Below are 12,016 nucleotides of genomic sequence, written 5' to 3'. Positions count from 1 at the left end.
GGTATTTCCTATGTTACAAACCTTGTGTATTTTATTCATACGTAAGCCCGTCCACTCGGGGACCTGTTTCATTGCGTTTTGAGTACAATGCTAACAAGGTTGCCAGGTTTCTCAGTATAGAACCTATTCGGAATAGAGCCATTGGCTAGAAGGAGCTTCTAGAATTCGGCCCACCAGCAGTAACGGGAAGCGACAGGTGACGGTCCTACAATGGGGGATGAAACTGAAAATATAAAACGGGAGGACAACAACAGCGGCACCACCGCAGATGAGCACAGTCTGGGCAGCCGGGAGACCCCAGACGCCCCAAGATGGCTTAGAGAACGCGCAGCCGCGGGCTGGACCGCGGTAAGCCTGCCGCGTCGGTAAACGTGATGGAAGCAGTAGGAAAGTGAAGAAAAGATTTAAAAAAGGTTCCCAGTTAGAGGAGAGTTTTACTTTCAAAGAGTAAACCTTAACTGATCTGGAAACTTCGCTTGTTAAGCATCGATTCCAAATAGTCTGGATCCATGAGGTGTTGCTCAGGATTACATTTTCTCCCACGTCCTGTGGGATGTGGATTGTTCACTCTGCTCCTCCCCGTACATCTGTCTGCCAGAGTGTCAGGACAGGGTCCCCGGTACAGTCAAGACAAACAACCACCAAACTTCATTATTTCATTATGTGAGCCCACATTTTGCTTTTTTTTCTTATTAAAAAATTTTTTTTTAATGTTTATTTTTGAGAGAGTGAGAGAGAGAGAGAGAGAGAGACAGTGCGAGCGGGGGAGGGGCAGAGAGAGAGGGAGACACAGAATCCAAAGCAGACTCCAGGCTCTGAACTGTCAGCACAGAGCCCAACACAGGGCTTGAACTCATGGACTGCAAGATCATGACCTGAGCGGAAGTCGGATGCTTAACCGACTGAGCCTCCCAGGTGCCCCTGATTATCCCCATTTTAAAGATGGAGAAATGGAGGCGCGGGGAGATAAGTACCTTGTCCGAGGTTATGGACATGCGGTAGACACGAAGTTTGGACTTAGCCTGTTCCAGAGTGCGTGTTCTCAGCCACCACACATACGGCCCCTTGACAACCCCCTTTGGTTGGCACTGTTACCATCTACACTTTACGGACAAGGAGACCGAGGTTTCAAGGATTAAGTGATAACCACCACACCCCACTGCTCCTCTGGGTCTCTACTGCTGGCCCCAGCTCAGTGCCTCAAATGAATGGGCGCCTGCTAACAATTTGTTGTTATTGATGGTCACGGTGGTTTATTGAAAACTGAATCAGTCACTAAAGCTTTTTGTACTAGAGTGACAATTCATTTTACTGAAATGACTGCTCTCCTGGATGATGAGAATGTTGAGTAGCACCGTCAGATGCGGAAGAATCAGTTAATGGCCCAAGAGAAGGATCGCCCAGTCTTGGCTGGATTGTCTGCTTATATGCACGGCAGCGTGCAAGGTCGGGCAGAGGTAGAGGAGAAGGACAGAAGATGCTTTTTTGATAAACAGTGTAGAGTCTGTTGAAGAGAGAAGAGAAACTATATGAAAGTCAAAATCATTAGAGGCGAATTGCTGGGGAAATTTTCTCTTTACCCAGTAGGTGTCAGATGAGGCGGAGATGACTGGGCTTTACCCAGAAGATTGGGGGAAGTAGGCAAATGCAGGCGAGGGTGTCTCATTCACTGCTACATGCTATGCACTGCTCTGGAGGTGGACCCAGTGGGGAACATGACAGACACGGTCCCATCCACGTGGGCTCACGCTCAGGAAGACGGAGACACTGAACAAGTAAAGAAATGATCAAGAAGGAGATCAAGACAGGATAAGTGTTACGAGTGAAGAAAACAGGTCCCATGTGAGATTGATGGGGACAGAGTGTTCCAGACAGAGACAAGTAGTGCAAAGGTCCTGAGGCCACTGTGAGGTTAGGAGGCCAGTGTGGCTGGAGCACTAGGAAGGAAGTTAGAAATGAGGTAGGTAGGGGCCAGGAGGCAGGGAGGGCCAGGGTAAGAATTCACGTCATTCTAAGTTCAGTGGGAAGCTTTAGTGGGTTTTAAGTGTTTATTTAATTTAGAGAGAGAGCAAGCAAGCACGAGAGGGGCAGAGAGAGGGGGAGAGAGAATCCCAAGCAGTCTCCATGCTATCAGCGCAGAGCTGACATGGGGCTCAATCCCACGAACTGCGAGATCATGACTTGAGCCAAAATCAAGGGCCGGACACTCAATCGACCGAGCCACCTCGGCGTCCCACATTGACGGGTTTTAAAGCAGGGAAGAAGCATCTTTTGATTGGGGTTTAGACCAGTGTTTCTAAAACTATAGTCGAAGACCGGTTGTTTGTTCGTTTGCTTTTTCCCAATGTGTTGTGGACCGGACTTTTGTAAAATACATAAAAATTAATTACCGGAAAAACAGTCACGTGCTTGGATGTCACAGCGGCGTTGAATTGCCGTACAAGTTTCCGGTCACTCTTAGTTTTTGCCGTCTCCTCCTAAACCAGAGACAAACAGCCCCCGGACTGGTATCAGTTCACAGACTGTGCTTTTTAGAAGCACTTTTCTGGATGCTGTTTAAAGAATGAACGGGCCACCGGAGGATGTACCGGTCGTCCCTTCCCATTGCAGACAGCAGCCTCTGTTCTCGCCAGTGTAACCCCAGGGGACCCAAGTGACACGGATGGCTCCGCAGAGTCGCCGGGACGACTGAAGAAACGCTCGGGGCGTGGCCTCCAGGGAGGAGCTCCCAAAAAACGACTCTGCAGGATTGGGCTGCCCCGGGTGCTGCTGCCTCTGCCACAGACAGGATGCCCCAAACGAAGGAGCCGCTGCTGCTGCTCCGGGCTCTAGAACCAGGCCACCTTTGCCCGGGCAGGAGGCGCCCTCCGCCAAGATCCGCACTCAGAGCGGATGCTCTCCCTCCTCTCGTCTGTCCCTGGAACTCGGGCCTGAGTCCTCTTTCTCGAGCGGTCTGGTCCGACGGACGCAGAAGCCAGTCACATCTGGAAGTCCCAGCCACAAGCGTGCCTGGCCCGCGAGGTGGCGGTTGGGACGGGTCTGCGTTGTGGTGGGGAGACGGGCAAAGAGATGGTAAAGGTATTGTGCCCGCTGCTCCCTTGGGAAGAACTGTCACGGAGCTGTCCACGCAGGGAGGGCGTAGCTGGCGTCCCGGGGCACCAGCCACACCGCCGGCGATCCTGCCGTCCTGGCCGGTTTATTCGGGCGCACTGTGCTTATGGCGCTGGACATCGGCCACCTGCAGCAGGGGAGGGCTGTCTTGGAGTTTATAAGGAAAGACTGGATAAGACTATAACCTGGTTATGGAGGCATCTATTATTTTGTTATTGTTTTAAGTTTTTATTTATTTAGGTCATCTCTGCGCCCACGTGGGGCTCGAACTCACAGCCCCAAGATCAAGAGTGGCATGCTTTTCTGCCGGAGCCAGCCAGGCGCCCCTAGGGGCATCTAGTATTTTAATGCATATTGTATCTGATTCTGTTCTTGTTCTTGTTCTTCTCCTTCTTCTTTTTTAAACTGTTTGAAGTTAAATGACCGTGCTTTTGTGAGTGGCTACTTAACTGTGCCCCCGCCCTCCGGTGCCCGCCTGGAGCCGTGGGTGGCTGCTCCTTCACCTCGCCTTGCCCCCTCTGTCGCAGCTCCCTCCTGTCTCCTTGATCTCCCACGTGACGCCTGACATGTGTCTGCTCCCCTGGTGCTTGTCCGACTGTCCGCCGGGGCATTTGCTCTCTGGCGGTGGGGCCCTTGCCGGCTCCGTCACGGGTGTCCTCTCAGTGCCCGGCCCTGCTCCCGGTGTGGCTCGGTGTGTCGTCCACCTGGGTGACGTTCATAGGCACTGAGTGTCGTAGGCTGTTGTTATTGCCAGGAGCACGTGCCGTGCAGCTCGTGTGTGGCTCGTTCACAGAAGAGACGGTTTATTGTAAAACCTCAAATTTCCTGCAGGAAGCTCAGTCAGGCCTCTTGGGAGGTGGGGCCAGGAAAGGTCCGGCTGCCAAGGCCACCACTGACCGTCTCGGAGCCACGTGGTCCTCTGCCGCTCCTCCTCTGCGTGTCCCTCTCCTCTTGGCAGACTTGGCCACTCAGACCCTGAGACCCTCCACTGGCGGCAGACGGGCCAGGCCCAGAAAGCTGAGTCGTTGGCCACCTCCCGGAGTGCTGGCTGTTCCAGGTCCGGTGAGCTGGCCTTGTCCCCTTAGGGTTATGCCTTTTATTTTTTAATTTTTTTCTTAACATTTATTTATTTTTGAGAGAGAGAGAGAGACACACAGAGCACGAGCAGGGGAAGGGAAAAGAGAGAGGGAGGCACAGAATCCGAAGCAAGCTCCATCCGAGCTGTCAGCACAGAGCCCGACGCGGGGCTCAAGCTCACGAGCTGTGAGATCACGACCTGAGCCAAAGTTGGACGCTCAACCGACTGAGCCACCCACGCGCCCCAGGGTTATACCTTTTAGAGGCTGTGGGTGGGGCAGGGACCTTGAAATAAATCCGTGACATTGGGGAATGAACCAAGTGGGAAAGAGCAAGACAGGTTCGATTTGACTGCAAACATAGCATCACAGTTCCACGAACAGCTTGGGCGGTGTGCCTTATTACGATTCTTATTAAGAACTACTTTGCCTGACATTACAGTGTCAGATCAATTCAGTTGTATTTTTATACTTCATCGATCTGACCCACTGATTGTAAGACGCAGAATTTTTAGAGGAAACGTTGCCTGCCAACCGTGACACGTAGCTTTCTTATCTACTCAGAGCAGTTTTAGTTCTGTGCTTACTAAAAGAGCTCTTGGGATCTATTTAGACTTTCCCGCGTATATAAAAAGGAAAGTTGAAGTGAGTAGATCTGTTTTGGCATTCCTAACACTTCCTTGAAACATTCTGACACCGTGATCGACGCCTTTGTTTTCCTTAAGCTCTCGGTCTCCATGCCCTTCAGACAGGGTGTGAGTGATACCGCATTTTTGTCTCCTGAAGTTTCTCCCAAGCCCATGTCGCCATCCTGTTAGTTGTGATGCTCTTGCTTCTGGGAAGCGTGGCTCCAGTTGTGGCTGTGCTGACACAGCACAGGTGTCCCCTGTCCTGTGTATTTAACGATGGTGGGTCCAGGTCAGGCCCGTGAGCCTCGGTCCTTGTCTGTGAAATGGGAATAAACCTAGTGTCTCTTGGGATTGTTGTGAGGAGCGGGTAAGATAATGTGCCGCGTTTAGGGCAGGGGCCACTGCACAGTCTTCAGTAAACACGGATCGCCGTCATCTGCGTCGTCACGATCGTGTTAGCACCGCGTAGTGTGCGTGCATCTGACCCTCCCACCCCAGGTGCTTGCCTCCCTTGTAGAGGTGAGGAGGTGGGATTCCACAGAAGTTCCAGCACTGGCTTAAGATGAGCCGGGCAGAACTAGGGGGCTCATCCTTGCGTTTTGCCAGGGATGGTTTGGGCTCTGCCGAGACCGACATCCCACCTGCTACCTGCTGCATTTGCCCGGGCCCTGCTGGACCCCGCTATGTGCCTCCAAGCCTGGCCGGGATAGCCAGGCACAGGCCGGCGGATGGAGTCTCTTGTGGGACGGGGTGTGTGCCGCATATTCTGTTACGATGCGGACTACCCTGGTGGCCGTGTTCCTTCCATTCGTACCGGCAGCGAATGCCAGAGTTTATTATTGTGCTCACAGAAACATTTCCTACAGTATTGATATAGTATATGACACTCTTTAGAATCTTTTTTTAGAGTTTATTTTGAGAGAGAGAGAATCTGAAATGGGCTCTGTGCTATTAGTGGGGCTCGAACTCACGAACTGTGAGATCATGACCTGAGCCAAAATCAGCTGCTTAACCGACTGAGCCATCCCGGCGCCCCCTTTAGAATCTTCTTAATGAGGATATTTGGATTAAAAAAAAAAATAGCTGGCAAAAATGAACTCGGGACGGCGCGGTGTGTTGGTGGTCAGTAAGGCTCCCACAGGAACTTTGAGTGGTTTATTCATTGTGCCACCTCCGTTTGTTTCAAGATGTTTGAAAACAAGAATCTGTTAGGAACCCAATACAGTCTCGGGCCTGGAAGGTTTAGGACCTTGTCTTTGAAAAACCGTTCTAGAGAATGGATAGTCAGCCTGCTCCTGGTCAAGGGTGTGGACTCCGACGGGTCCGAGCACCATCCCACTCCCACGGTTCACTCAGGAGGCCCCTTAGGTAGGCGGGGATTCTCACGGCGGGGTGGGGGGCAGGGCTATGAACGGTGGTGGCAGGGGTACAACGAGGAAAGGGAGGGTGAGCCCCAAAAGAGGGCTCTTCTGCTGGGGGCTGAGGGCAGCCGAGAAATGCAGATTCCTGGCCCATGTCTCTGGTTTTGAGATTCATTAGGTCTGGGTTTGGAGCTGGGAGTCGCCATTTTAAAGCATCCCTAGGTGATTATGAAGATGCGGTGGGTTAGACTTCCCCTAAAAGATTCCACTTGGCTGAGGGCGAGTTCGGATAACTGGCCTGACAAGCTTATGCTGGAAGATCTGGGCGTGTGGGGGGGGCTGGAAGGGAGCTCCCGGGAACAGAACCGCATGAGCGCAGGTGTGTAGCAGGAGAGTTTGGAGGCAGGGACACAAGCATCTGCAGGTGAATTTGGCTGGCTGGGGCGTTCGGTAAGCAGGAGGGGTGTGGTGGAGTGTGCTTCCCGAAGTGAGGACCCAGGCCTGGCAGCTGCACCTGGGAGCTTGTTCAGAAGGCAGCTTTTGGGGGCCCCACCACCCACCTGCTGAACCTAGGGGTGGGGTGGGGGGCATTCTGTGTCTTCACAGGCCCCTGGGGGATTCAGATCCTCCTGAAGCCTGGGGGCCCCTGGTTGGGAGGGTAGGGGGTCCTGAGTGCCGAGCTAATTCAGTGGGCTGTGAGAGCCACCACCCCCCCCCCCCCCCACCCAGGACGAGAACTAAATTTCAGGAAGCTTCATCCAGTAGCACATGTGATGAAGAGCGGAAATGTTGCTTTCTTTTCATCTTCATACAGCTAAGAATTTAATATAAAGTTACAGAATTACTCAAGCTACGGAAAGACGACTAAGTCTTAGTTTAATTCTTTTAAACTCTAGAAAGTGGGTGATAAATTATGTGAAACAGAATAAAAAGATTACAATATTATATGAAAGAATTGTACTTAGACATTTTGTAATTTAAATCACTTTCTATTAGCATAAACGGTTTTGTCTAGTTATGAGAGAAAAAGAATAAATTTATTTGACATTAGAAATGGCAAACTTAAGACCAAAAATGTCAAATGGGATGTGTGCTCACGAGGGAAAGCGGTTTTCTGGATTGTTAGGCCAGAACAGTCGTGTTTCAGATTTAAAACTTAACGAGGGGCGCCTGGATGGCTTGGTCTTAAGAGTCTGACTCCTTATTTTGGCTCAGGTCATGATCTCAGGGTTGAGTTCGAGCCCTGCATCAGGCTCTGTGCCTGCTTGGGATTCTCTCTCTCTCTCTCTCTCTCTCTCTCTCTCTCTCTCTCTCCCCCCCCCCCCAAAATAAATATTAAAAAAAAAAAGTTAAAACATACACTTTTGAAATTGAAATCAAGTAAAACGTGACATCCTCTGGACCAAGGATAACTGATGCTGGCGTGCGTGTGGTATTAAGAGTTGTAGAACATAAAACCTGCCGGCAGGCCTGGTGAGCAGGTGCGTGGACGGCCTGAGCGGGCTGGGGCCACACCGCAGGCCTGGTGAGCAGGTGCGTGGACGGCCTGAGCGGGCTGGGGCCACACCGCAGGCCTGGTGAGCAGGTGCGTGGACGGCCTGAGCGGGCTGGGGCCACACCGCAGGCCTGGTGAGCAGGTGCGTGGACGGCCTGAGCGGGCTGGGGCCACACCGCAGGCCTGGTGAGCAGGTGCGTGGACGGCCTGAGCGGGCTGGGGCCACACCGCAGGCCTGGTGAGCAGGTGCGTGGACGGCCGAGCGGGCTGGGGCAGCGGAGCTGTGCCAGGAGATGCCAGATGATGGCTGCTCTTTGTCAGAGAAGAGTGCGCTATGAAATTCAAAGCAGTCGTGGGTCTTGGATTAAAAACGCGCTTCTGTTGAACTGAGGTCTTTCCCCCTGTAAAATGGAAATCTCCGTTCAGACCGGAAGCCGAGGAAAACACTGGAGTTTCAAGCGACCCCTGACACCTCACAGTCGGCATGGGGGAGAGCGTGTCCTGGAAGGCCCACCCGGGAGGCTCGGCCCCAGGGGTATCAGACCAAACTACTGTGCTGCTTATTGCTTGGTTCTGTTCTTGCGGTAACCAGAATGTGCGCATGCGGGGTTTCCCGTGAAATCATGCCCGCGAGTAGAATTTTGAGCGGTGCGTTTCATATGTACGCTCCGTACTTCTGGAAATTACTTCAGGTTATTTGTTGGATTTTCATACATCATTGAATCAAATGGTGGGATTCTATTTTTGTCTTCAAGAAGTGAGGTATATACCGTTGGTAACCGTCTCTGGCTACTTCCTTGGCCGCACAGGGAGAAGACACCCATTACCGGAGAAGAGAATTACGTGCTATATGTACCAGTTATGTAAATCCCTTGATCACATGCACAGGTACGTTCTTGGGGACTTGGCAGCTCTCAGATTAAGGAAATGTATCAACATGCATTTAAAAGCACCATGTAAAAGAATTTGAATGAGGTGCAACTAATTCTATCCTTCCTTTTATATTGCATGCAGAAATGGAATATTTCACAGAGATGTAAAACCAGAAAATATATTAATAAAGGTAAGAACTTCTATATGAAAAACTGATCTCAGAATAAACGTAGAATGTGAAACCTTTTTACTAGATAGGCTTTCAGCCCCAGATACCTGGGCACCATGTTATGTTTTGTTTTGTTTTGTTTTCCTCCCAGTTTGGAAAAAATGGTTTGTTTAATAAGTGCCATCAATGTAACCATACATCTGGAAGGAAGACATCTTAGGCACTCTTACTATATGCAAAAATAAACCTCCAGGGGCCCCGGCTGGCTCAGTCGGTAGAACATGGGACTCTTGATCTCAGAGTCGTGAATTTGAGCCCCACGTTGGGCGTAGAGATTACTTAAAAAAATAAGACCATCAACCAGGCATATCATAGTCAAATTCACAAAATACTCAGGCAAGGAAAGAATCATGAAAGCAGCGAGGGAAAAACGTCTTTAACCTACACGGAAAGACAGATCAGGTTCACAGCAGACCTATCCACAGAAACTTGGCAGGCCAGAAAGGAGTGGCAGGATATATTCAGTGTACTGAATTGGAAAAATATGCAGCCAAGAATTCTTTATTCAGCAAGGCTGTCATTCAAAATAGGAGAGGGGCACCTGGGTGGCTCAGTCAGTTAAGCGTCCGACTTCAGTTCAGGTCATGATCTCGCGGTCCGTGAGTTCGAGCCCCACGTCGGGCTCTGTGCAGACAGCTCAGAGCCTGGAGCCTGTTTCAGATTCTGTGTCTCCCTCTCTCTCTGCCCTTCCCCTGCTCATGCTCTGTCTCTGTCTCAGAAATAAATAAACATTAAAAAAAATTTAAAAAAAAAGATTAAAAGTTTCCCAGACAAACAAAAATTAAAGGAGTTCATGACCACTAAACCAGCCCTGCAAAAACTTTAAGGGGGACTCTCTGAGGGGAGAAAAGACACATACATACATACATACATACATACATACATACATACATACATACCAAAAGCAACAAAGACTAGAAAGGACCAGAGAACACCACCAGAAATTCCCAACTATACAAGCAACATAATGGCAATAAATTCATATCTTTCAGTACTCACTGCAAACGTTAGTGGACTCAATGCCCCAATCAAAAGACATAGGGTAACAATGGATAAGAATACAAGATCCATCTATATGCTGTTTACAAGAGACCCACTTTAGACCTAAAGACCCCTTCAGATTGAAAATAAGGGGATGGAGAACCATCTACCATGCTAATGGTTGACAAAAGAAAGCCAGAGTAGCCATACTTATATCAGACAATCTAGACTTTAAAATAAAGACTGTATCAAGAGATGCAGAAGGGCATTATATCATAAGGGGTCTATCCACCAAGAAGACCTAACAGTTGTAAACATTTATGCGCCAAATGTGAGAGCACCCAAATATATAAATCAATTAATTAATCACAAACAGAAACTCATCGATAGTAATACCATAATAGTGGGAGACTTCAACACCCCACTCACAGCAATGGACAGATCATCTAATCAAAAAATCAACAAGGAAACAATGGCTTTGAATGACACACTGGACCAGATGGACTTAACAGATATATTCAGAACATTTCATCCTAAAGCAGCGGACTCTACATTCTTCTCCAGTGCACATGGAACGTTCTCCAGAATAGACCACATACTGGGACACAGATCAACCCTCAACAAGTACAAAAAGATCGAGATCATACTGTGCATATTTTCAGACCACGACGCTATGAAACTCAAAATCAACCACAAGAAAAAATTTGGAAAGGTAACAAATACTTGGAGACTAAAGAATGAATGGGCTAACCAAGAAGTTAAAGAGGAAGTTAAAAAGTATATGGAAGTCAATGAAGATGATAACACCACAGCCCAAAACCTCTGGGATGCAGCAAAGGTGGGTCATAAGAGGAAAGTATATAGCAATCCAGGCCTTCCTAAAGAAGGAAGAAAGATCTCAGATACACAACCTAACCTTACACCTTAAGGAGATGGGAAAAAAAAAAAAAAAAAACAGCAAATAAAAGCCAAAACCAGCAGAAGACAGGAAATAATAAAGATTGGAGCAGAAATCAATGCTATCGAAACCAAAAAACAAAACAAAACAAAACAAAACAAACAAAAAAAAACAGTAGAAAAGATCAATGAAACCAGAAGCTGGTTCTTTGAAAGAATTAACAAAATTGATAACCCCCTAGCCAGTTTGATCAAAAAGAAAAAGGATAGGACCCAAATAAATAAAATCAAGAATGAAAGAGGAGAGATCACAACCAGCACAGCAGAAATAAAAACAATAATAAAAGAATATTATGAGCAATCATATGCTAATAAAATGGGCAATCTGGAAGAAATGGACAAATTCCTAGAAACATACACTGCCAAAACTGAAACAGGAAGAAATAGAAAATTTGAACAGACCCATTACCAGTAAGGAAATTGAATTAGTAATCAAAAATCTCCCAAAAAACAAGAGTCCAGGGCCAGATGGCTTCCCAGGGGAATTCTACCAAACATGTAAGGAAGAGTTACCACCTATTCTCTTGAAGCCGTTCCAAAAAATAGAAATGGAAGGAAAACTTCCAAACTCTTTCTATGAAGCCAGCATTACCTTGATTGCAAAACCAGACAAAGATCCCACTAAAAAGGAGAACTATAGACCAATTTCCATGATGTACATGGATGCAAAAATCCTCAACAAGGTATTAGCCAACCGGATCCAACAATACATTAAAAAAAATATTCACCGCGACCAAGTGGGATTTATACCTTGGATGCAGGGCTGGTTCAGTATCCACAAAACAATTAATGTAATTCATCACATCAATAAAAGAAAGGACAAGAACCACATGATCCTCTCAATAGATGCAGAGAAAGCATTTGACAAAATACAGCATCCTTTCTTGATGAAAACCCTCAAGAAAGTAAGGATAGAAAGATCATACCTCAACATTGTAAAAGCCATAAATGAGAGACCCAATGCTAATATCATCCTCAATGGGGAGAAACTGAGAACTTCCCCCCTAAGGTCAGGAGTAAGACCGGGATGTCCACTCTCGCTGCTGTTTTCAACATAGTATTGGAAATCTTAGCCTCAGCAGTCAGACAACACAAAGAAATAAAAGGCATCCAGATAGGCCAGGAAAAGGTCAAACTTTCACTCTTCGCAGATGACATGATACTCTATATGGAAAACCCAAAAGATTCCACCAAAAAACTGCTAGAATTGATTGATGAATTCAGCAAAGTTGCAGGATATAAAATCAATGCACAGAAATTGGTTGCATTCCTATACACCAACAATGAAGCAACAGAAAGAGAAA

The 12,016-nt window shown here is 48.1% G+C and overlaps 1 protein-coding gene across 14 annotated transcripts in view; it reads left to right on the top strand.

The window, feature by feature from the left end:
• Nucleotides 1-12,016, top strand: part of MOK (MOK protein kinase) — a 69,444-nt gene that overhangs the window by 39,339 nt on the left and 18,089 nt on the right. For 11 of the 14 annotated variants that reach the window (XR_008417359.1, XR_002083716.2, XR_002083715.2 and 8 more), the window contains 2 exons: nucleotides 8,482-8,560; nucleotides 8,687-8,735. The exons of 2 other annotated variants lie outside the window; for them this stretch is intronic. Coding sequence is in view for 2 of the 12 variants with exons in the window: in XM_019462301.2 (XP_019317846.2) it covers nucleotides 8,482-8,560; nucleotides 8,687-8,735 (128 nt within the window). In the remaining 10 variants the exon portion in view is untranslated. Of the gene's footprint in view, nucleotides 1-8,427; nucleotides 8,561-8,686; nucleotides 8,736-12,016 lie in introns of all 14 variants that reach the window. One more of the 14 variants, XR_008417364.1, reaches the window with a different exon arrangement.

Source organism: Panthera pardus, unplaced genomic scaffold (genome assembly GCF_024362965.1).
Source record: "Panthera pardus isolate Hobbes unplaced genomic scaffold, ASM2436296v1 HiC_scaffold_24, whole genome shotgun sequence".
Lineage (NCBI taxonomy): Eukaryota > Metazoa > Chordata > Mammalia > Carnivora > Felidae > Panthera > Panthera pardus.
This window is presented reverse-complemented; position numbering and strand designations above follow the sequence as displayed.